This window comes from Microcaecilia unicolor, chromosome 2, assembly GCF_901765095.1.
Source record: "Microcaecilia unicolor chromosome 2, aMicUni1.1, whole genome shotgun sequence".
NCBI classification, from domain to species: Eukaryota; Metazoa; Chordata; class Amphibia; order Gymnophiona; family Siphonopidae; genus Microcaecilia; species Microcaecilia unicolor.
Window position 1 is genome coordinate 628,941,903 of NC_044032.1, and position 26,464 is coordinate 628,968,366.

The 26,464-nt window shown below is 42.2% G+C and overlaps 1 protein-coding gene across 1 annotated transcript in view; it reads left to right on the top strand.

Annotated features, from left to right (window-relative positions):
* The window catches only part of MGAT4D (MGAT4 family member D), a 393,296-nt gene that overhangs the window by 228,385 nt on the left and 138,447 nt on the right, over positions 1–26,464 (top strand). The window contains exons 8-9 of the mRNA XM_030192245.1: positions 2,193–2,306; positions 20,749–20,824. Coding sequence (XP_030048105.1) covers positions 2,193–2,306; positions 20,749–20,824 — 190 coding nt within the window. The remainder of the gene's footprint in view (positions 1–2,192; positions 2,307–20,748; positions 20,825–26,464) is intronic.

Below are 26,464 nucleotides of genomic sequence, written 5' to 3' on the forward strand. Positions count from 1 at the left end.
GGCAATTCATAGCTACTTTATAGAGATCTATGATCACTGGGAACACAATATTTTTATTATTGTTTTTGTGATGTGCAGGTATGGCAGGAGGTAAAATTAAAGTGGCAACTGGCCCAAGCGGAAATGCAGAAACTGAGCAAGGACACTGGGGAAAAGGTGCTGAGGAGGACTTGCAGCCATCTGCATATCCTCCCAGCCTTCTCCGGGCTGACTCCCAAGTCCACTCTAAACCACCCAGGGCCTCTGCTCCATGTGCCTAGCACTTCCACCAGCTGCTTTCCAAGTGCTGTGGAGAACTTACAGTCATCTGCATATTCTCCAAGCCTTCTCCGGGGTGACTCCCAAGTCCACACTGAACCATTCAGGGCCTCCGCTCCAGGTGCCGCGCGCCATTTATTTTCTCTCTGCAGGTTTTATTTTCTTTCTACTATTCCCAATGACTCCAGTACAATTTCTTTTCTTGATACTCTCCCTTCCCAATCTCTTTTTCCATCTGAAATCACTGTATATCTCGGAACCACATTGCTTTCATCACTTCACCAGCCCTTCTGTCCTCCCTTCTTCTCAGTTTTCAAGCTTCAACATTTTCTTCCTTTCATTCAACCATTTCCACTCCATTCTGTCTGAGTGCATCTCATTTTGTCAATGTCAATGTCGTCTCTCCTACTCTGTACTCTCTTGCTTCTTCTCCTTGCTCTCTGCTAGGGATATCAATCCCAATCCTGGACCTTCAAATCAAGACTGGAGAACTGGGCATCCAAATGGCAGATGACGTTTAATGTGAACAAGTGCAAAGTGATGCATGTGGGAAAGAGGAATCCAAACTGTAAAGGTACATGATGCAAGGTTCCACTTTAGGAGTCACCATCCAAAAAAAGGATCTAGGTGTCATCATTGATGACATATTGAAACCGTCTGTTCAGTGTGTAGCGGCGGCTAAGAAAGCAAACAGAATGTTAGAAATTATTAGGAAAGGAATGGAAAACAAAAAGGGTAATCTTATAATGCCGTTGTATCTCTCCTTACTGTGTGAAATTCTGGTTACCGCATCTTAAAAAAGATATAGCAAAGCTAGAAAAGATACAGAGAAGGGTGATGAAAATGATAAAGGGGATGGGATGACTTCCCTATGAGGAAAGGCTAAAGCAGGTAGGGCTCTTCAGCTTGGAGAAAAGATGACTGAGAGGAGATATGATAGAGGTCTCTAAAATACTGAGTGGAATTGGGTAGATGTGAATTGCTTGTTTACTCTTTCCAGAAATACTAGGACTAGGGGGCATACAATGAAGCTGTGAAGTAGTAAATTTTAAAACAAACCAGAGAAAATATTTCTTCACCCAACTCTGGAATTCGTTACCAGAATATGTGATAAAAGCAGTTGGCTTAGCAGGGTTTGGATAATTTTGTAAAAGAAAAGTTCATAAGCCATTATTAGGATGGAGTTGACAAAATCTACTTCTTATTTCTAGGATATGCAGCATAAAGTCTGTTTTACTTTTTTGGTATCTTGCCAGGTACTTGTGACATTGATTTGCTATTGTTTGAAACAGCATACTGGGCTTGATGGACCTTTGGTCTGTCCCAGTATGGCAACTTTTATTTTCTTATGTTCTTTCAGATTGTCACTGCTGTTGATGGTATTTTGTCTGTTTGCAAAGTCTGATCATCTTTCCTTTTTGCTCTGAGTAATAATATCTTATGTTCATTATTTCCATTAGCTTGTCAATTGTAAAAGTTCATTTAAAAGGATGACCTTTTACATGCCATGGCAGCAGGGCAAACCAGAGGATTCCAAGTGTTGTATTCACTATGAGATCAATTCAACAATCAAATGTCAGAGCTTGTAACTGTACAGTATAGCCCAATGTTTTGTTATTTTGCCTTTACTCCCTAGTGGAAAACAGATTAATAAAAAGGTTAAGAACTAGTAATGATAGCTTCTGGGTTTTTCTTTTATTTGTATGACGTTTTTTGGACCTGGTGGCAACAATGGTTTGTTACACCAACCATAGTATGAACACAGATCAAAAATTAACATTAAAAAACACAGTATTCACATTGCATCTATTTTACTATCTGCTGTTAAGGCTTGTTTTCTTTGAGATCCCTGGGTCTCCATGCATATATTCAACAATGCTTCTAATGCCCCTTCTGTTCTATGAAGACATTAATTATTAATGTTATAATTACAGCTTTCCTCATGAAGTACAATCTGGCATGATTGAGGTCATCTCTCCTCCTCCTGCTTATTATCCAGATTTCTCCAATATCAAAGAAACCTTTGGAGACTCCAAGGAGAGAGTGAGGTATGATGGGAGTTTTATATAAAGAGTGCATTAAACATTGTCTTGAAATTATGGGCTTTTAAACAATTGCTTAATTTGTGTCTTGGTGCTGTGCTTTATGTTAGATAAGGCACCATCAGGCTTATTTTCAAAAGTGATCGCCGGCGATCTTCTGACATAAATCGGGAGATGGCCGGCGATCTCTCAAAAGCGGTGAAATCGGTATAATCGAAAGCGGCTTTTTTGACACCATCGCCGCTTTCCCGTTGCTGCGCCGGTGAAAGTTCAAGGGGGCGTGTTGGTGACGTAGTGAAAGCGGGACATGGGCGTGGCTACCAGATGGTTGACTTTCACGGATAATGGAAAAAAAAAAAAGCGACGTTAAGCAGTATTTCGCCGGGTTTACTTGGTCCTTTTATTTTCATGACCAAGCCTCAAAAAGGTGCCCCAACTCACCAGATGACCACCGGAGGGAATGGGGGATGACCTCCCCGTAGTCCCCCAGTGGTCACCAGCCCCCTCCCACACTAATAAAAGTAAAAACCTTTTTTTACCAGCCTGTATGCCAGCCTCAAATGTCATACCCAGCTCCCTGACAGCAGTATGCAGGTCCCTGGAGCAGTTTTTAATGGGTGCAGTGCACTTCAGACAGGCAGACCCAGGTCCATCCCCCCCCCTACCTGTTACACTTGTGGTGCTAAGTGTTGAGCCCTCCAAACCCCCCCAAAACCAACTGTACCCACATGTAGGTGCCCTCCTTCACCCATAAGGGCTATGGTAATGGTGTAGAGTTGTGGGGAGTGGGTTGGGGGGGATTTGGGGGGCTCAGCACCCAAGGTAAGGGAACTATGCACCTGGGAGCTATTTGTGTATTTTTAAAACATTTTTAGAAGTGCCCCCTAGGGTGCCCAGTTGGTGTCCTGGCATGTCAGGGGGACCAGTGCACTTACAAATGCTGGCTCCTCCCATGACCAAATGCCTTGGATTTCGTCGGGTTTGAGATGGCCAGCATTTTTTCCCATTATCGCTGAAAAACAAAACCGGCGATCTGAAACCCGGCAAACTCTGGCATTTGGCCGGGCTAAACATTATTATGGGAAAAAAAAGATGGCCAGCCATCTTTTTCGATAATACAGTTCCAGCCAGCTGTTGTGCCGCCGCCAAAATAGATCGCCGGCGACGTTCGATTATGCCCCTTCATGTCATACTTCTGGCATTACTTAGTAGCGTAGGCACGGGGTGGACCCAGCTGTACTGGGGCTCACCCATTTGGGTTCAGATCCACCCAAAATTTTTGTCTCCTTGCCATAGATGCCCAGTATATGATACTTGGGGAGGATAAGCCTCTCTAAGCCTAACCATCACTATCTCCATCTCCTTACAGAAATACATAAGTATTGCCATACTGGGAAAGACCAAAGGTCTCAAGCCCAGCATCCTGTTTCCAACAGTGGCCAATCCAGGTCACAAATACCTGGCAAAATCCCCCAAAAGTACAAAACGTTTTATTCTGCTTATCCCAGAAATAGTGGATTTTCCCCAAGTCCATTTAATAATGGTCTATGGACTTTTCCTTTAGGAAGCCGTCCAAACCTTTTTAAAACTCCGCTAAGCTTAACCGCCTTTACTACATTCTCTGGCAACGAATTCCAGAGTTTAATTATACGTTGAGTGAAGAAATACTTTCTCCGATTCGTTTTAAATTTACTACTTTGTAGCTTCATCGCATGCCGTCTAGTCCTAGTATTTTTGGAAAGCGTAAACAGATGCTTCACATCTACTCGTTCAACTCCACTCGTTATTTTATAGATTTCTATCATATCTCCCCTCAGCTGCCTTTTCTCCAAGCTGAAGAGCCCTAGCCGCTTTAGCCTTTCCTCATAGGAAAGTCGTCCCATCCCCTTTATCATTTTCGTCGCTCTTTTCTGTACCTTTTCTAATTCCACTATATCTTTTTTGAGATGCGGCGACCAGAATTGAACTCAATATCCTTTGCTGCTGCTGTTTTCTCAGACCAGCAGCAAAACAACTTTAAGCAATCACGGGGCCACAATTTGCCAATCTCCTTATGAGGATCTGCTGGTTCCGCCCCCTCCAATGTCACCTTCCTGTTACAGGGTAGAACCGGCAGTTTTGTGTATAGAGGTTGCTACCCCATGACTGCGTTTATTGTTTTGCTGCTGCTGGTTGTAGGACACAACTATGGCTGCATTGTCAGAGGGTGGGGGAACAGAAGATTTTAAGGGTTGATATGGCAAGGAGAGAAGACACCCTTGGAAGCAGAAGAGAGAGAGAGTAGGGAGATGCTGGATGGAGGAGGGAGAGAGGAGATGTTTAATGGAGTTTGGGGATAGAGAAAGAGGGGACATGCTGGATAGAAGAGACTAAGCATAGAGTTAGTGAAAGGATTGGATTTAATAATTTTATATACCACATTTATACCTTGGTGTCAAAGCTGTTTAGTTAGCAATTATTAATACAAAATTAAATAAACATTCAGTTCCATTATAATAAAAATTTCCAAAACACATTAATTAGAACATTGTTGAAATAGCCAAGTTTTTAAGTCTACAAAAACTAAGATTAGGAAAAGCATTCTGGAGTTCTTCAGGCAAAGAGTTCCAAAGTGAAGGTCTAGCTTACAAAAACTCTCTTTCTGGTCACTGAAAGCTTAGTAACATCAAGACCTGGAAGCTGAAGAAGACTCTGCATAATTCCCACTGAGGGATATGCTTTGTCTGCTTGTCAGAAAGATAGCCCGTAAGCCCCATGTGAAACAATTTGTATACTATAGACAACATCTTAAAGGTAATGGGCCAAGTTCTATAAATGGCACCTTAAAATTTGCTGCCGAAAAACCATGCAGTTAGCATGATTCTATAAAGTACACCTAAAGTTATTCGTACTTTATAGAATATGCTCATGTGCTATTCTTGTGACTAAAATTTAGGCGCACCCATTTAGGCCAGTAAAACCAGGTCTAAATACCTGCACCTAAGTTACTACTACTACTACTATTTAGCATTTCTATAGCGCTAGAAGGCATACGCAGCGCTGCACAAACATAGAAGAAAGACAGTCCCTGCTCAAAGAGCTTACAATCTAATAGACAAAAAATAAATAAAGTAAGCAAATCAAATCAATTAATGTGAACGGGAAGGAAGAGAGGAGGGTAGGTGGGGGCGAGTGGTTACAAGTGGTTACGGGTCAAAAGCAATGTTAAAGAGGTGGGCTTTCAGTCTAGATTTAAAGGTGGCCAAGGATGGGGCAAGACGTAGGGGCTCAGGAAGTTTATTCCAGGCGTAGGGTGCAGCGAGACAGAAGGCGCGAAGTCTGGAGTTGGCAGTAGTGGAGAAGGGAACAGATAAGAAGGATTTATCCATGGAGCGGAGTGCACGGGAAGGGGTGTAGGGAAGGACGAGTGTGGAGAGATACTGGGGAGCAGCAGAGTGAATACATTTATAGGTTAGTAGAAGAAGTTTGAACAGGATGCGAAAACGGATAGGGAGCCAGTGATGGGTCTTGAGGAGAGGGGTGGTATGAGTAAAGCGACCCTGGCGGAAGATGAGACGGGCAGCAGAGTTTTGAACCGACTGGAGAGGGGAGAGGTGACTAAGTGGGAGGCCAGCAAGAAGCAGATTGCAGTAGTCTAAACAAGAGGCGATAAGGGTGTCGATGAGGGTTTGGTAGAGTGCTCGGAAAGAAAGGGGCGGATTTTACGGATGTTGTAAAGAAAGAAACGACAGGTCTTGGCGGTCTGCTGGATATGAGCAGAGAAGGAGAGAGAAGAGTCAAAGATGACCCCAAGGTTTCGAGCTGAGGAGACAGGGAGAATGAGAGAGCCATCAACAGAAATAGAAAACGGGGGGAGCGGGGAGGTGAGTTTGGGGGGGAAAATGAGAAGCTCGGTTTTGGTCATATTTAATTTGAGGTGGCGTTGAGACATCCAGGCAGCAATGTCAGACAAGCACGCTGAAACTTTGGTTTGGATGCAAGGTGAGATATCAGGGGTAGAAAGGTAGATTTGGGAGTCATCAGCATAGAGATGGTAGGAAAAGCCATGGGATGAGATTAATGAACCAAGGGAAGAAGTGTAGATAGAAAAGAGGAGGGGACCAAGAACAGAACCCTGAGGTACGCCGACAGGCAGAGGGATAGAAGTAGAAGAGGATCCACCAGAGTGAACACTAAAGGTGCGGAGGGAGAGGTAGGAAGAGAACCAGGAAAGGACAGAGCCCTGGAATCCAAGTGAGGACAGGGTATCGAGAAGTATGCTGTGATCGACAGTGTCAAAAGCAGCGGAAAGATCAAGAAGAATGAGGATGGAATATTGACCTCTGGATTTAGCCAGTAATAGGTCATTGGAGACTTTAGTAAGCGCAGTTTCGGTTGAGTGGAGAGGGCGAAAACCAGATTGTAATGGGTCAAGAATAGCATGTGAGGAGAGAAAATCAAGGCAGCGGCGGTGAACAGCACGCTCAAATAATTTGGAGAGAAAAGGAAGGAGGGAGATGGGTCGGTAATTAGAGGGACAAGTAGGGTCAAGTGAAGGCTTCTTAAGGAGAGGTGTGACCACAGCATGTTTAAAGGCAGCAGGGACAGTCGCAGTGGAAAGTGAGAGGTTGAGAATGTGACAGATAAAAGGAATAAGAGTAGGAGAGATGGCATTAAGAAGGTGGGTGGGAATGGGATCAGAGGAACAGGTGGTACATTTTGAGGAAGAAAGGAGAAGTGTAGTTTCCTCAATAGTAACTTCAGGAAAGGAGGAAAGGGAATGAGGGGAAGGAGAGAGAGGGGAACGGACTAGTGGAGGGAGAGCTGGTGAGGTAGAGAAAGCAAGGTTTATCTTTTGAACCTTGTCGTGAAAGAATTCAGCAAGGGTCTGAGGAGATAATGAAGGGGGAGTTGGGGGAGGGGGCACCTTGAGGAGAGAGTTCAATGTGGTGAAGAGAAGTCGAGGATTAGAGCCAAGAGAGTTGGTCAGTTGGATATAATAATCCTGTTTGGCACGTAAAAGAGCAGATTGGAAGGAGGTCAGCATGAACTTAAAGTGTAAGAAATCAGCGAGGGCCCGAGATTTCCGCCAGAGGCGTTCGGCGGAGCGGGTACAGGAACGTAGGTAGCGGATATTAGAAGTCAGCCAAGGTTGGGGTTTTGTACGCCTTACAGGGCGGGTCATCAAAGGTGCAAGAGTGTCTAAGGCAGAGGATAGAGTATTGTTGTAAGAAGAAACAGCCTCGTTGACAGACGTGGATGGTGCCACAGTAGACGCAGGTTGGATGTATTCCAAAATAACATGCATCGTTTTTGAAACGCTCACAACTCGCCCGTTCTATGCCCCCTTTTTGACTGCATACGTGATAATTTATGCGCACCACGTTAGAATAAGCCTAGAAAGTTGTATGTGTAATTTCTAATTAAAGCCAGTTAGAGCTACTAGTTGGTTAAGTACCAGTTATCGGCTCTGATTGGCTTGTTAATAAAGTTGTGCGTGAAGTGTGGCCATTGGGCTAAATTAGCGCGCACAGCTTAGGCACTATATATAGAATTTGGGGGAATGTGAGCAGCAGTTTGTCAACACTGGTGTGATATGATCAGATCTCTTGGACCCAAGGAATAAGAGGAAGGGGTATAGAAAAGCCTGTGTGAAGGAAAGAGGAAAACTTTAGGTAGACACAGTAAAAAGGAGAAATTGAAGACTGGATAGAATGAATTCAATGTCGATAAAGAGCCAGAAAAATAAATTGAAGAAAGCTGAAAGAAAAAGAAGGCGAGAGAACAATGCCTAATGGACAGGATACCCTGGTAAGAGAGTTGAGAGAAGATGGAAGAAAGCAGAAACCAGAGTCTGGGACCAAAACAATTAGAAAAAGGAAATGGGGGGACTTCTGGTCTGGTGTTCCACCAATATAGCTGCCTAAAACAGAGCTCCTGCACTTAGCCTGCTTATTTCTCCCTCCCTGAGTTAATCAGTGCATTCTTTTGACTTTATTTTCCTGTTGGAGTGTGCTATAAGATGTCAGGATTGAAGGAAAAGAAGATTGATGCAGCTTTTCTTCCCGCAACAAGTAATAAGCAACATAAGGAAGACTTAACCCACACTGATTAAAATGGTGATGCCTCGTGAGATGTCAGAGCTCTTGGAACCAGTGATGACTGATCTCTCTCTCTCAAATATAACTGATGATTCAAGGCAGTGTGCCACAAATTTTGGAGTTGAAGTCTGATGTGACTCCCCTGCTAAGCTGCATTCTTATGAAGAATAATTTGCCTTGCTGGAGTAAAGAGTCCAGGAACTTGAGGGGAGCATGCAAACTACTTGTCATCAAATGCTCTTCAATCACATTCAGTGGTATATGAATTGCTGAAATAAAGTGCGGATCCTGGGGCTGTCAGAAGGAGTGGACCTGATTATTTTTACTGAGCAATCTCGCGCAAAAATACTGGGAAAGACTAAAGGTCCATCAAGCCCAGCATCCTGTTTCCAACAGTGGCCAATCCAGGTCACAAATACCCGGCAAGATGCCAAAAAAGTACAAAACATTTATACTGCTTATCCCAGAAATAATGGATTTTCCCCAAGTCCATTTAATAATGGTCTATGGACTTTTCCTTTAGGAATCCGTCCAAACATTTTTAAAACTCCGCTAAGCTAACCGCCTTTACCACATACTCTGGCAACGAATTCCAGAGTTTAATTACACGTTGAGTGAAGAAATCTTTTCTCAGATTCGTTTTAAATTTACTCCTTTGTAGCTTCATCGCATGCCCCCTAGTTCTAGTATTTTTGGAAAGCGTAAACAGATGCTTCACATCTACCTGTTCAACTCCACTCATTATTTTATAGATCTCTATCATATCTCCCCTCAGCCGTCTTTTCTCCAAGCTGAAGAGCCCTAGCCGCTTTAGCCTTTCCTCATAGGGAAGTCATCCCATCCGTTTTATCATTTTCATTGCCCTTCTCTGCACCTTTTCTAATTCCACTATATCTTTTTTGAGATGCGGTGACCAGAATTGAACACAGTATTCGAGTTGCGGTCGCACAGTGGAGCGATACAAAAGCATTATAACACCCTCATTTTTGTTTTCCATTCCTTTCCTAATAATACCTAACATTATGTTGCTTTCTTAGTCACAGCAGCACACTGAGCAGAAGGTTTCAACGTATCATCAACGACGACACCTAGATCCCTTTCTTGGTCTGTGACTCCTAACATGGAACCTCGCATGACGTAGCTATAATTCTGGTTCCTCTTTCCCACATGCATCACTTTGCACTTGCTCACATTAAACGTCATCTGTCATTTGGACGCCCAGTCCCCCAATCTCATATGGTCCTCTTGTAAATTTTCACAATCCTCCCGCGATTTAACGACTTTGAATAACTTTGTGTCATCAGCAAATTTAATTAGCTCACTAGTTACTCCTATTTCTAGGTCATTTATAAATACATTAAAATATTAAATATATTAAATATATTAAAATGCAACGGTCCCAGCACAGACCCCTGGGGATCCCACTAACTGCCCTTTTCCATTGAGAACACTGACCATTTAACCCTACTCTCTGTTTTCTATCTTTTAACCAGTTTTTAATCCACAATAGAACACTGGCTCCTATCCCATGACTCTCCAATTTCCTCTGGAGTCTTTCATGAGGTACTTTGTCAAACGCCTTCTGAAAATCCAGATACACAATATCAACCGGCTCACCTTTATCCACATGTTTGTTCACCCCTTCAAAGAAATGTAGTAGTTTGGTGAGGCAAGATTTCGCTTCACTAAATCCATGTTGACTTTGTCTCATTAATCCATGCTTTTGAATATGCTCTTTAATTTTGTTCTTAATAATAGTCTCTATTATTTTGCCCGACACTGACATCAGACTCACCGGTCTATAATTTCCCGGATCTCCTGGAACCGTTTAAAATAATCGACGTTACATTGGCCACCCTCCAATCTTCCGGTACCACGCTCGTTTTTTTTTTTTTTTTGTTCCAATATTTTTATTGTGTTTTGTAGTCAATAACAAATGGCAAAAATAAAAGTAAATAACCAGTATAACAGGTTAACAATAACAAAGCATCAGCATACATGTTCAGACTAAGATTATACAAGAATTATTGCTATAACAAGTCATGATCATACATAAATTCAACTCTAAGAGAGGTTATTATGTAGTTGATCTAGTAAAGAAGTCCATATTTTATTGTATTTAACAAGTGAGTTATGTTTTTCAGCCGCAGCATATTCATATTTAGCTAATATACACACAGAATTCCACCAAGTTAAATACGTTACTTTGGTAAGGTCTTTCCAACAAAAGAAAAGGGTTCTTAAGGCTTGATGTAACATTATGTCTAATAATTGTGCTTGATATTTGTCTAGTGGTGATTGTATCATTAGGGATCCAAATATGACTATGTTATATGTTAAAACATCTTGAATATTCAAGGTAGATGATATTGTGTTCCATACAGAGTAATAAAACACCTAGAATTTCTGTTAAAAAATTGAAAGCTTGCTCACTAAAAGGTGGTGTCAATTTCCCTAGTTTCTATGAATACCACATATCCTTTCTTTGAAAACAAAACTCAGCTTATATGTATGATAAGGAACAACACATCACTTCACCATGGTTCCATCTTGAACTACTAAAGCAACCAGATTCACCAACACATTTCTTTCCTTGGTCTCAACAGACTAAAATCTCTTCCAATGTTTTGTTTAAAACTCTTAAAACAGTTTTCAAAGAACTTGATTCAGTTCTTACACACCCCTTAACACATACCATATACATCCCAATTTGGAATAATCCAAAGTCCAAAATTAACAACTCTTGTATTAATTGGACTGCTTGGAAAAGAGCTGGCATTTGGTCCCTTAATGATGTCATAAAAGATCACTCTTGGCTTCCCTTTTCCCAATTATGTATAAAATTTGGCCTCACAAATTCTCAACACTATAAATGGATCCAACTCAAACATTGTGTAACTAATACATTAGATATAAGTAAATTAACTACTGAGTTCCCCATTTGCTGGAAACTCTGCAAATCATTTATGTCTTCCAAAAAAGTTGCATCTACATGGTACAAAATACTTCAATTAGCTAAATTCAGCTCACCAACTAGTACCATGCAATCATGGGAACATGATCTAAACACCCAACTAAATGAAAAAGAATGGGAAAAATTCTGGTTCAAAACTACTCATACCACCAAATCAGCGTCCATTTCACAATCTATGTTCTACCTAGCACACAGGGCCCTATGGACTCCAGCTAAACTCGCCAAAATGAATACGACAAAAACCAAAAATAATATGAATAAATGTTGAACATGTGAAAAGGATGTTGGAAATCTCAAACCACGCTCGATTTTAAGGATAAATTACATATTATTAACAATAGCTCCGCAAGCTCATTGTCGGGTCCTCGAGTCAGAACCGGAATACGTGATCCCTTGGGCCACTGCCGAGGAGCGGCAGCAGCAGGCAAGACCACCCTGGAACTGGATACACAGAAGAGCAGAACTGGAACTCTGGACTGGAGTAGTACTGAGGCAGGCAACTAGAACGGGCAGAACAGGAACAACTTTAGCTGCACTTGACCACCATTCCTCCGGAGTTGAGCTCCGGAGTGCGAGTGGCCGGCAGGACTTGCAGGATAAGGCAAGAACTGAAGATCCAGAGGACCCACCCTGTGTCTGGGATACACGAGGGAGACTGGGCACGGCATGAGACTAAGACTGAGAGCTGCATGTAGCCACTAAGCCAGAAACACCAGACAGACTAAGGAGACAAGACGTACACAAGGCTTGGCAGGAGCAGGGGCAAGGAATACACTCAGGATAAACACACTAACTAGGCAGAGACAGGATTTAGGATATACACTCAGGATGTACACACTAGCTAGGCAGAAGTAGGGGTCAGGATATACACTCAGGATATACACACTAGCTAGGCAGAAGCAGGGTTCAGGATATACACTCAGGATACACACACTAGCTAGGCAGAAGCAGGGTTCAGGAAATACAAGCAAGCCTGGCAGAAACTGGATTCAGGAAATACCAGCAGGCTTGGCAAAGCAGGCAGAAGAATAACCAGGAACTAGCAGAGTCTTTGGGGCTGGCAGCAGACAATAGAATAAACCTGGAGCTAACCGAGTCTTTGGGCAGGCAGCGGACAGAAGAATAAACCAGGAGCTAGCAGAGTCTTAGGACAGGCGGCAGACAATAGAGAAGTGTAACCAGGAGCTAACAGAGTCTTTGGGCAGGCAGCGGACAGAAGAGAAGCCAGGGATAACAGGGTCAGGGTTGAAGCTTCACACCAAACACATAGACAGAAAATGGCTGAAGCTTCAAACTCCAAACACAGAGCATGGCAATTGAAAGACAAGCAGTCCACAGACACAAAGTAGCAGGGCAGAGCCCCCCACGGAAGGACTAGCAGTCCACAGACACAAAACAGCAGGGCAGAGCCCCCCACGGAAGGACTAGCAGTGCACAGACACAAAGTAGCAGATGGGCAAAAGCCCCAGAGAAAGGCTAAGTAGCAGTGCAGCAGTGAACTCACTAACCTGACGACCTATAGCATAACACCATGCAAAGGCCCTGCATGCAAGCACAGCACTTCCTTATGAAGGCCCTCACTGATGATGTCACCTGCGCAGGACAGGAGCAGGAAACACACTCACACCAAGGGGAGGCTGGGAACACATAGGAAGTGAACACACAGGAAAGACAAGCAGGAGCCATCTTGGAAGCTGGCACAGAGCAGGCAGCAGCCATCTTAGATGCTGGCTCCACAGAGAGGCATAGCCCACACAGGTTAGGTCTAGTGAAGTAATCAGCACACAGAGCCAGAGTCAAAACTAACACAGAGACAGACAGCACAGAGGCTGACCCCCAGAAACAAGGTAAGGCTCAGGGTGGTCACGGCCACAGACGTGACACTCATTTTTCAGTTCTATCAGTACTTTGGGATGAATACCATCCGGTCCAGATTTGCTGCTTTTCAGTTTGTAGAACTTCCCCATTACATCCTCCAGGTTTACAGAGAATTCATTGTTTCTCCGACTCCTCAGCTTCGAGTACCATTTCTGGCACTGGTATCTCACCTAAATCTTCCTCGGTGATGACTGAAGCAAAGAATTCATTTAATCTCTCCGCTACGGCTTTGTCTTCCCTGATCGTCATTTAGCGATCCAACCGATTCTTTTGCCGGCTTCCTGTTTTTAATATACCTAAAAAAAATTTTTACTATGTGTTTTTGCCTCCAACACAATCTTTTTTTTCGAAGTCCCTCTTAGCCTTTCTTATCAACGCTTTGCATTTGACTTGACATTCCTTATGCTGTTCCTTATTATTTTCATTCGTTTCCTTCTTCCATTTTCTGAAGGATTTTCTTTTAGCTCTAATAGCTTCCTTCACCTCACTTTTTAACCACGCAGGCTGTCGTTTGGTCTTCCGTCCTCCTTTTTTAATACGTGGAATATATTTGGCCTGGGCTTCCAGGATGGTGTTTTTGAACAGAATCCACACCTGATGTAAATTTTTGACCCTCGCAGCCGCTCCTCTGTTTTTGTTTTCACCGTTCTTCTCATTTTATCATAGTCTCCTTTTTTAAAGTTAAACGCTAACTTATTTGATTTCCAATGTATACTTATCTCAAAGCTTATGATCAAATCCGATCATATTATGATCACTGTTATCAAGCAGCCCCAGCACCATTACCTCCTGCACCAGATCATGTGCTCCACTAAAGACTAAGTCTAGAATTTTTCCTTCTCTCGTCGGCTCCTGTACCAGCTGCTCCATAAAGCTGTCCTTGATTTCATCAAGGAATTTTACCTCCCTAGCTTGCCCCGATTCTGTCTATAAAACCTAATGGCATGAGAGACCCTTGTCTTTCATTTTAAAAATCATGTGATACCAGCAAGCCTCGCAGCTCTTACTAGAGTGTTTATAGTAGAGGGATGCTGAATTTAGTATACCAAGGCTTTAGGCTTACCATTTTACCGGACATATCGCCCGTCGCAGCGCAAAGGAGGAAGCAATTTTTGACCTCAACTGAAGCAACCTGGAGCGCAATACGGAATATTTTATCCCACTCGTCTTCAGTTGCCAGTCAGACCTGGAATTTTGATGACCTTGTTCTTAAAAATTTCTATGTTGACTGCTTCTCAAACTGACTTTCTGAATGTCTGGACAGTGATGGAGTTCATTGCAATCGCATATATAAGGGCATGAGTATTTTGGTAGGTAGAGCCTGTGGTTGTTTTTTTCTTGCAGAAAGGACTGTAGATCTAGTACAGTGTTTAAAATTTGTGATGAGATTTTTCCGCAGGGAGAGTGACTTCCATTTATTTACAAGGTTTTTGGATTGGATTTGCGGGAATGGTTCTGTGAGCATGGCTGATTGGGTTCAGGGGTGGATGTTTGTGTTGTGGGCTATGTGCGGATGGTGGGCTAGGGGTTGGGGCAGGTTTGGGTTGGTTAGGAGAGGGTGGGAGTTATTTGGTTGGTATGGACCATGTTTTTCAGTTGTCTTCTGTGACATTTTCCCATGTTGCTGTATTATATTCAGTAATTTATTCTCTCCTTAACCATTGCAATGGGTCACTTAAAACTTTTTTTCTCTGAATGTAAACTGGATCAACTACCCCATTAAATTATTGATGTATGTGAAGTGGACAAATGCAGATGTATGCCTGCTCCAGGAATCCCATTTGAATGCATCAGAAGTTAAAAGGGGGGTGGGTAAGATTGTCAATATATGCCCCTGCAGTGGAGAAAAAAATATGATGTATTGGTCCTGACTCACAAATCTGCAAATAGTGGAGTCTGAAGCAGATGATAATGGGTGATGGGTATTGCTTAAATTAAAATTGAATAATAGATGGAGAGCAGTGTTAAATATGTGTGTCCCTGTAGGTCCAGTGGCACATATTTTCCAGGAATTAACTGCTTTGATGGTTGGGCTGTCACCCATGGAGTTGATAGTAATGGGGGATTTTAATCAAGTATTGGATCCTATTTTAGATTCACTGCCTTAAACCTCCGTTAGACATTAGTGAGAGATGTAGATTTACTTAGCCGAACCACAGGTCTTGTAGACCCATGGAGATTACTGAATCCTTCAGGTCAAGAGTTTGTCACAGGTCCATAGGTCCTTTTCTTGTATAGACTTTGCATTCATCTCTAAGACCTTTATTTCATTGTGGAGTCTGCAACCATTGCAAATATAGACATCTGATCATGTTGGTGTGTCTCTTGCATTTAGGCATTTAATAATTAAATACAGAATTCTATGCAAGATTATTTCCAGTTATATGATCGTCCATCTATGTCAATGCAAACCCTATCGGATAACTTTAAGGCCACCCTTAGAGGGGGAGGATTATTAGCTATTCAGTTTATAGGAATAAATGCATAGCAGAATGAAATTGTTGGAACAAGGGATCAGTCAGTTGGAAAGCCTGTTGCAGGGTGTTTGGCATGATACCACACTACGAAAATTACTAGCTGTGAAATGTACCTTCGAGTCCTCTTGGTATTTTTCAGGGAACAAGGCAGGACAACTCTTAGCCTCCTACCTTAAAGGTAAGAAACAAGAGTTGCATCCATGCTGTTAATGACTCTGCGGGTCAGTTTCTCGTTAAGCAGGAACATGTTCTCTCCCAATTTCATGTTTTTTATACTATGCTTTGCCAATCTGATAGTAGTTAAAATGTCCAAGTTACTGATTTTTTCCTATCTTTCTTGCAATCTAAGGAACTTCCAATAGTGATTAGGGAACAACTGGAAGTGCCTATTTCTCCACTGGAGATTTTAAAAAAAGCAATAAAATCTTTACAGCCTAATAAAACCCTGGGATCAGATGATTATAGAGCTGAGTTTTTTTTTTTTTAGGGGGTTTTAATTGGTTCTTATACCGTATCTGCTGAGATTATATCCCAAGAGTTCTATGATGTAGGGGGAATACCAGGTTCAGTTACAGAGGCTTTAACTGTACTTCTGAAAACTGACATTGTGGTATGTGACAGGGGTGTCCGCTTTCACCACTGCAATTTAATATAGCTTTGGAACCCCTGTTGTTTGTCATTAGACAAACACAGGAAATTCATGATATATCTATAGGAGGTGTTGAATGTAAACTCTATGCATATTCTGATGATGTGTTATCGTATTTGACTTTCCCAGAAACTATGCTCCCTCCATAATTGCAGTTCATTTTTACTTTTGGGCTCTTTTCTGGTTATAAAATCTATTGGACTAAGTATGAGCCTATGCCCTTGAATGCCCATTGTAGCAAAGAGACAGTGTAGGCCTTTCCATTTCAGTGGCAAATTAGGGGTCTTAAGTATCTATGTATTTTCTTAATCCCTGATTTGGACGAGATGGTAAATGTTAATTTGAAACTTATACGCTATAAGTTGAAAGCCTTATGCACCCAATGAGCGCCACTATATCTCAGCTGGTGGGGGAGGTTGAAAACAGTGAAGATGTCTGTGGCTCTGTTATAATGTATATTATGTCTATGATTCCCATTCATTTCCTTACTTCCTTTTATAAGGAGCTGGATAAAATTTTAGTCTCCTTTTAGTGGCAAGGTAAAAATCTCAAGTAGTGTTATGTACCTTGCAAAGGACAAAAGAATCTGGAGGAGTTAACGTCCCACATTTTTTTTTCACTATCACGTGGCCTTCATTTTGAGACCAGGGGTTTTCTGGTTGTGCAGTAAAGAGCTGCCAAGCGCACCAAGATGGCTCCATTTAGAAGTGGTCTTGGTGGCTCCTATGCAACTTACTTATCTTTTGGGTGCCTGTCTATCTCGGGACCTCAAAGCTAACCCTGTTAACTTTGATACATGGCGGGTATTGCATTTTATCAGTATGGCACCACTGGACCAACCATTAACTCCTTGAGGAAATCTCTGTGGTGGAACAATAATCTTCAAATGGCTGGTGCATGTATACAATTAGCACATATGGATGTCTGCTAACATTTTGGATTATTGAACACTAGTAAAAAAGGCCCATTTCTGACACAAATGAAACGGGCGCTAGCAAGGTTTTCCTCGGAGTGTGTATGTTTGAGAGAGTGTATGTGAGAGTGACTGTGTGTGTGAGAGAGAGTGAATGTGCGAGTGTGTGTGTGTGAGAGAGTGAGTCTGAGTGCGAGTGTGTGTGTGAGAATGAGAGTGTGTGCAAGTGAGTATGTGAGAGAGTGTGTTTCACACAGATACAGTGTGTGTGAGACACAGACTCTCTGTGAGACTGAGTATATGAGACCAAGAGAGTGTGTGAGTGACTGTGTGACACATAGAGAGTGAATGTGATGCAGTGTGAGAGACAGTGTGTGAGAGTGAGAGAAAGGTATTGACTGTGTGTGTGTGATAGAGATACCTCCCCCCCCCCTCTGGTGTCAGGTCCCCCCTCTCTCTCTCTGGTGTCTGAGCGTTACTGTGCAGGACGCTGAGCTCTGGCTGTGCTTCAAGGAACTGACCAATCCTATTTAATAGAATACACCTCCAACATTCTGAAGCCGAGAAACCTCGTGTGGTTGGTCACTTCTGCTTGTGATGAACCCGGAAGTACGTGATGTCAATTCAGGAGATGGATACAGAGAGCAGGAATGCCTCAGCCATGCAGTCAGCTTCAGAATGTTGGAGGGTGCGTTTTATTATATAGGATTTGAAGATGGTCTCACAATTGGCTACTTTTGCAGATCTGAGACAGATATTTCATCTTCCTTTTTCACAGTGTTTTAAATGGATGCAATTGCAATATGCATTAAGAAGCTGGCAGCTGGATATGTCCGCCTTATCTCTGGAACCTGGTATTTAAAGCTTTTCTTCCTAGAGGAGGATGACCCAATTTCTGCCTCTCAGATATATAAACAATTGCATCATAGGCCCACTTACAGTACTAAAACATATTTGTGCAGTTGAAACAAAACCGCCTTATGGAGCTCTTTCTGGACACAAACTGGTCGTTGTTCTGCCTCTGCATCCCTGATGCAATCTCTGTATTTTATGGCACACAGATTACTCTGGATACCAGTTAAATTACATAGATTAAAACTCATCTTATCCAATATCTGTTTGTCTTACTTGACAACATTGGCACTTTAGACCATTTGCTTTTCTTTTGTCCTGTGTTACAGCAATTTTGGCATCAAGTTTGGTCTAAATCTGTATGATTTTTGGCATTCAGGAACCTTTGTCTTACTCATTTGTTCTTTTTGCCTGTGACTTTAACTTTAGATCTAATATGGAAAAGAATGGGAAATTGCTTAGACTTCTGATTGCAATGGCGATTCAAGACATTTTCAGAAACTGAATGTTCACTTTTGGTGGAATTCGATATGCAGTGTTGTATAGTAACTAAGTAAATGTAACTAGTTACTGTATTTAAGTAAAAGTTTTGTAACTTTATGACTTAAGTAAAAGTAAAAATTGTTATCCTGTACTTCTTTACAAGTAAATTTGACCAATTTTTACTACTTTTACTCATTTACCTCTGATGCTTGCAGTTAAAAGTAAAAAGTAAACGCTGAAGGGAGATGTAAATGACAGTTCCTCAGTAAACCAAATGAAACAGCAAAACTGGGAATCATATCAGTTCTTATATACCACTAATACCCCTTTCCAGAATTCAGTGTGGTTTGCGTTCTAGTTGAGACAAAAGCCAGTAATGTTAGTGTGAGGTATGAGAAAAATTAGATTTTGTTATTGCAAACCTCGTCATGCAAACAGTGGATAATCTCATCTTAAATTTTGCTGTTCAGTGATGATAACCAATAAGAACAGTGGAGTTGCCTGTGTTTGTTGAACTGTAATAAATTGTTTCATAATTCTCTCTAACATGAGTAGGTTTTTTGTGTACTAATGATTGACCGATTTTGCACTTTTCCCTCAGCCAAGAGTATTAAACACAAAAGATTAGACTCCATGAGATTAGCTAATCAAGCTGCTTTAATGTGGAATTCCTTTGCATATTAGATTAGAAACACATTATGTACATTTTCATAAAATATTAAAAACATTTAAAAAAAAATTTTTTACATGTTAGGTAGAATAATGCTTCATTTTTAAATTCTGTTTTGATTATCTGTATTTTGTTTGGTTTTATTGTACTTCCTAGAAATGACTGGTCTCTTAGGGGGTCTTTTACTAAAGCTTAGCTCAAGTTATTTATTTAGGTCATTTATACCCCGCCTTTTTCTGCATTTTAGCGGCCCCAAAGCGGCTTACAATGAACTAATGAAATAATTACAATGAGAATTGAGAGGGTAGAAGGAACAGAGACAGGAAGGAAGGAAGGGAATATAAATACAATCTTAAAACAAATAAGTAGGAGGAGTGGCCTAGTGGTTCGGGTGGTGGACTTTGGTCCTGGGGAACTGAGGAACTGAGTTTGATTCCCACTTCAGGCACAGGCAGCTCCTTGTGACTCTGGGCAAGTCACTTAACCCTCCATTGCCCAATGTAAGCTGCATTGAGCCTGCCATGAATGGGAAAGCGCAGGGTACAAATGTAACAAAAATAAAATAGATACTATTGGAGATTCTACATGGAATGTTGCTACTGTTGGAGATTCTACATGGAATGTTGCTACTAGTGGAGATTCTACATGGAATGTTGCAACTATTGGAGATTCTACATGGAATGTTGCTACTGTTGGAGATTCTACATGGAATGTTGCTATTCCACTAGCAACATTCCATGTAGAAGGCTGCACAGGCTTCTGTTTCTGTGAGTCTGACGTCCTGCACGTATGTGCAGGACGTCAGACTCACAGAAGCCTACGCGGCCACATTGGTGATCTGCAAGGGCCGACTTCTACATGGAATGTTGGAATACCAACATTCCATGTAGAATCTCAAATAGCACAAACAGTGGAGGAGTGGCCTAGTGGTTAGGGTGGTGGACTTTGGTCCTGGGGAACTGAGGAACTGAGTTCGATTCCCACTTCAGGCACAGGCAGCTCCTTGTGACTCTGGGCATGTCACTTAACCCTCCATTGCCCCATGTAAGCCGCATTGAGCCTGCCATGAGTGGGAAAGCGCGGGGTACAAATGTAAACAAAAAAAAAAAAAAAAAAGAGGAGGAAGGAAGGAAAAGGCCAAAATCAGGTCTTGACTCGCAGACTCATTAAGGCAGGCAAACAGGACAGCAAAGCCAAGAAGGTAGTGACAGATGCCTGAGACAAGCAGTGTGGGTGACGACCGCAGCCTGCGGGAGACATTGGAAAGGCTGGTGGTGAATCGGGACATAGCAGAACCCATTTTATTCCTTTGGGCCCTGCTGCAGATAACGAGCTAAGCTTTAGTAAAAGCCCCCCTAAGTTGTGATCTGTATAGAAGCTATTCACTGGTGTCTTGCAAAGTGTAAGTATAAATATTGTATTGCATTGCATAGTACAAAAGTCTATAACAAAATTACTTTTTCAATATTTAGATGGAGAACTAAACAGAATTTGGATTATAGTTTCCTAATGCTATATGCTCAGCCTAAGGGAACGTTTTATATACAGGTAAGTTTGCATAACATGGAGGGCACCTGTATAAGAATGTCTCTCAAAAAAAGTATGTATATTTCAGGTATATTTTATATTTTAATCTGTTGTTTTATTCACTAACTGTTCTTTTCCCAATATAATAAACAGTTAGGTACATAATTGTTTCTTTTACATGCATGCTAAATAGTGTTAAGAGGTTGCAGATTTTACCATTTTTTTCTCTCCCCCTTCTTTCTCCCATTTTTTGAGTTCTTAATGTTGGCCTTGTTATTACGTTACAAGGAATGTTCTTTACTAGTAAAAGAGGCCCGTTTCCAACAGAAAGGAAAAGGGCGCTAGTAAGGTTCCAGGGCCCCCTCCTCTCTACCCCCTCCTCCCCCCCTCCAAATACCCTCAGCAATTGTGGCAGCAAGGTCTCTGGCTCCGCCAATTTTAAAAACAGATCATCAGCAAAAGCCAATACTTTTATTTCTTGACCTACTATTTTCACTCCCTTAGTGGAATCATCCTGGCTCATCCTATGAGTCAATGGTTCTATACAGAGAACAAAAAGCAGCGGGGAGAGGGTGCATCCCTGGTGCGTATCCCTCTGTATCTGAAATGGCAGTGTGCGTTCTCCATTCACTAAAATTTGAGCCTTGGGTTGATGATACAGTGTTTTAATAGCATCCAGAAACCACCCCTCGATACCTGCCTCTTCCAATATCATGAACATGTATTCCCACCTCACTTTGTCGAACGCTTTCGCCATGTCTAGGCTAACTGCCATTGTGTGTTGACCTTGTTTTTTTACTAGTAGACATTGCCGTCAGGATTTTCCTGACATTTCTTACTGATTGCCTATCTCTCACAAAGCCAGCCTGTTCATCCCCTATCAAGGTGGGTAATTGTATTGCCAGTTGGTTCGCTAACAGCTTAGCCAATAATTTTATATCCACATTAATGAGTGATATCGGTCGATAGGAATCAGCTGCATCTTTCGTTTTTCCTGGTTTTGGCAATATGTAAACAATATTTTCCAGAGATACGAAGGTGGTAGAATGAGAGGACATGAAATCAGATTGAAGGGGGGCAGACTCAAGAAAAATGTCAGGAAGTATTTTTTCACGGAGAGAGTAGTGGATGCTTGGAATGCCCTCCCGCGGAAGGTGGTGGAAATGAAAACGGTAACAGAATTCAAACACGCGTGGGATAAACATAAAGGAATCCTATTCAGAAGGAATGGATCCTAAGGAGCTTAGCCGAGATTGGGTGGCAGAGCCAGCCGGTGGTGGGAGGCGAGGATAGTGCTGGGCAGACTTATACGGTCTGTGCCAGAGCCAGTGGTGGGAGGCAGGGATGGTGCTGGGCAGACTTATACGGTCTGTGCCCTGAAGAGCACAGGTACAAATCAAAGTAGGTATACACAAAAAGTAGCACATATGAGTTATCTTGTTGGGCAGACTGGATGGAACGTGCAGGTCTTTTTCTGCTGTCATCTACTATGTTTGCATGAGGAGGCAGTTCTTTTGATTCTACCACTGACTGAAAATAAGCCAAAAGGGGCTGCAGCAATGATATTTGTAAAATTTTATAAAAGGCTCCTGAAAACCCATCTGCCCTGGGGGCCGCTAGCGGGCGCAAAGTCTTAAGGACCAATTGGAGTTCCCGTGCCCTCAGTGGTGCATTCAACATTTCCTCTCCAGTTGGTGTTAGCTTTGGGAGGTTCAGCTGGCCTAGGAATTCTTGTATTGAGGGGATGCTTACAGTGCCTTCCTTCCGGTATAGGAATTGCAAATGAATTTGGAAAATCGATTGTATACGATCACTCCTATTGGTCAATCTTCCTTTTGGCTCCTTCAGTGCAGATACTGTTCTGGTTCCTCCCCAATTTTTGATCAGCCTAGCAAGCAAATGACCAGGCTTGTTTCCAAAACAATAAAGTTTATAATGATGATAGATCAGGCTTCGATTAGTTTGCTCATGGATGTAACCATTTAAAGCTACCTGTATGGTTACCAAGTTATCTTTGTTGACCATGCTTTGGTCTCTTGCATAAAGCTGTTGTGCTTTTTTCAATTGGCATTCGAGCCTCACAATTTCTGCTGCTACTTGTTTCTTCCTGTGGCTTGTATATGCTATTATTTTACCTCTTAGCACAGCCTTAGCAGCCTCCCAGAACAATTGTGGCTCCTCTTTGTGCCCTGAATTATGTAAACAATATTCATCCCACTCCCCTTGTAAAAAGTTTTGAAAATCTTTAGAGTGGTGGGACATAGTGTCATGCGCTCTAGATCTGTGTGTGAATGCCCGTTCTGAGGGGTGTAAAAGTCTCCATGCATCTACCAGCCCCAGTGTCTGAGGAAAGCACAACAATACTCCTCTACCTAATCTTGACTCAATGTGTTTGGCTGTGCTATCTTGTTTCGGATCCATCACTAAATTCATGTCGCCTACTACCAGTATGGGTAAGTCTATGTAAGGTGCCAATTTACCATAGAAATATTTATCAAATGGTATGGGCTCATATATTCTGTATCCATAACTTTAAAAGGATGTAACGTCCAAGCGTGTCAGTGAACATTACTTTGGAGGAACATGCCAACAATTTTCTGATTAACACTGCTATACCCCCCTTATTAGCCCCTGAAGAGGAGTAGTGTACATCTCCCACCCATTTCCTCTTGAGTGTTTGGTGATCGCCATCGGTGAGCCTGGTCTCCTGGAGGCATACTATATCGCTTTTGCTCCTTTGAAGTGCTGCCAATATCTTAGTAATCTTACATGTTGACATACCACAGTAAAATATTGCATAGTCATTTCCATTACACTTTCATATTCTTCAAGGGCGCCCAGCCTTGACCACAAAGAATCCCTTCCTGCCAATATAAACCTTATATATCCTCTTTCTGTCCTCCACATTAAAAAAAAAAATTCTCATTCACCCGTTTCCCCTTCCTCTTTATATCTCCTTCTCCCACCCCTTCCCTTTCCAACCCCTCCCCATGTAACCAACGGAGAACCAACCACACTAGCATGTGACCACTTCTTGGAGACCACAACTCGTGCCTCGCCCCCCCCCAACCGTGAAATATGTTCTTAATCCCCTCACCAGATACTTAAGTTTAAAACACCTGTGAAATTTCACAGGGGAGGTATCAAGCTTTTCTCTCATTTCCATTTCACAGCCGTCAACCTACATCATTGGGAAGCATTTGTATCTAGATGCTATTCAACAGAACTGTCCTAATCTCTGATACTCTCTTCATTTGGTTCTTTACTCCCATAAGTTCCAGATTCTGCTGTGCTGCCTTGATCCATCTGAACCAGGCTGATTACTCTCGCTAAATTTCATTGCGTGATAATACCTTTCAAGGCTTCCTCCAAATTCATCTCTCTTCTTCTGGGACTTCCTGTATGCTGGCTATGAATTCCTTTGCCGCCTCGAATGATTGAAACGACTGCCAGTGTCCATTCACATGAACTTTCAGAGTTGCAGGGTAAATTAATATGAAGCGACGTTGCTTCGCATGTAGGCACATAATGGTGTAAAGCGACGACACTTTTCTTGTAACGCTACTGAATAGTCTTGGAAAATTTTTACTGGTTCTCCCATATATTTCAAAGATTCTCTTTTTAGTCGGTATCCTCTAAGTATCTCCTCCTTATGGATAAAATTATGCACTTCCACAAGTATTACTCTGGGCCGCTGTCCACCATTTTGTCGTCTTCCCACATAATGGGCCCTCTGCAAACATAATGGTCCCTGACTGTCTGATAATGCAAATTCCTTGGCCATCCATTTTTCAAGTTCTGAAGCAAGAACTCTGTCCCCAGCTGTCTCCGGAATCCCCACAATCCTCAGATTTTGACGCCGGGACGTATTCTCTAGGTCCTCCAGCTTCTCTGTGTGCTCTCTGATGCTCTGCTCGAGCGCTATTACCAAGACAGAAGTGTGCGGGGCCTGGTCCTCCAAGGACGACACTCTAGCTTCGACCTCCCTGGTCCGTTGCGTTGTGTCTGCCAAAAGTGTTTCCAGTCCTGACAATCGTTCAATTACCTGACCAAACTTAGGTTCTAGTGCCTTTCCTACTGCTTGTGTAATCTGTTCCAATTGCACCTCCGTGAACAACGGTGCTGGCAGTGTAAGATCCTCCATCTTGCCTTCAGCTGTTTTCTGCTTCTCTTTCATTTGTCTTTGCGTTGGATTTCCAGCTTTTTCAGGGAGAAATTTCAGTAATATTAATAGTTTTTGGTTGCGGAGGGCTCCCGGAGAGGAAAGTGCATCTTTATCCCCTCATGGCATCGCATGATCTCCCCCCCCCCCCCCCCCCACCCAAGTCCATTTTAATAATGGCTTATGCACTTTTCTTTTACGAAGATATCCAAACCTATTTTAAACCCTGCTAAGCTAACTGCTTTTACCACATTCTCTGGCAACGAAGGCACTGAGTTGGCCATTAACAGCAAGAGAGGTTCAGTTGGTCATCTGGGCTCTCAAACTTTTCTCTGCTCTGAGGCCTAATGGATTTTCTGGGAAATTTTATAAGTTGCTACAGTCTAAGTTGGTGGGTCCCTTGATAGATGTTCCCTTCTTTTAAGGGAATAAAATACAAAAGATTACTTGAATCTGTGTTTTCCTATAAAGCAGTATCTGTGTGGAATGGTCTTCCTGTCAGTCAAACTACAATCATCCTATTAGATGTTTTGTAAGACTCTTAAGACAGAATTATTTCAGAGATATTTAAATTGAATTTTAATGGTTGGTAATTTTAGATCCTTATTTGAAGGTGCAATTGTTGTATTGAATTGTTTTTCTCTTTTATGTTAACTGTTTTGGACCCTACATTTTGGGGATAATTACAGTATATAACATTTAGATTAGATTAGATAGATTACTGTGGGTGGTGGAGGATCAGCAGTTTCTGCCTCATGAAAATGTGGCTCTGATTAGTCTTCTTCCTAAGTCAGGCAGACTGGCAGATCAACCTGAGGCATATCACCCAATTTCTCTTATTAATGTGTACATCAAAATTTTGTCTAGAACCCTAGTGGATATATTGCCTGAGTTGGTTCGGGAGGACCAGGTTGGCTTAATTAGGGGCAGTCAGTCAGTGGTAATGGTTAGAAAATTGCTTTTAGCTATGTCATTGCCCCAAAATAGGGGGGCCTAGTTTATTGGCCAGTCTGGACACAGAGAGTGCCTTTGATAAGTTGCAGTGGCCTTTTATTTTCAAGGCCATGCCATATGTGGACGTAGGGAGCTGGTTTTATCAAGCACTTTCAGCATTTACTTTCGGTCCCCAGGCATCTCTGTTGATAAATGGGGTGAGCACAGAGATTTTTCTAATAGCCTGTGGTATTTATCAGGAGTGTCCTCTTTCCCCTTTACTTTTTGTCCTTTCCCTAGAACCCTTGTTATGTGTGCTTAGAGCCTCAGCTGAGATTTCTGGTGTAGAGATGTGGGGACTGTCCATGAAAGCACTTTTTTTTTTTGCGGATGACCTAATGTTGATTTTGAAGGACCCACAGAAGTCTGTGCCACCAGCGTTGAAAAAGATATCTTGGTATGAGCAGCTGTCAGAGTTCCAGTTTAATTTAACTAATCCTAAGGCGCTCTTGGTTTTACTGAAAGTGCGTGCAAAATGGGTGGGGTATTTTCCACTCAGTTGGGCT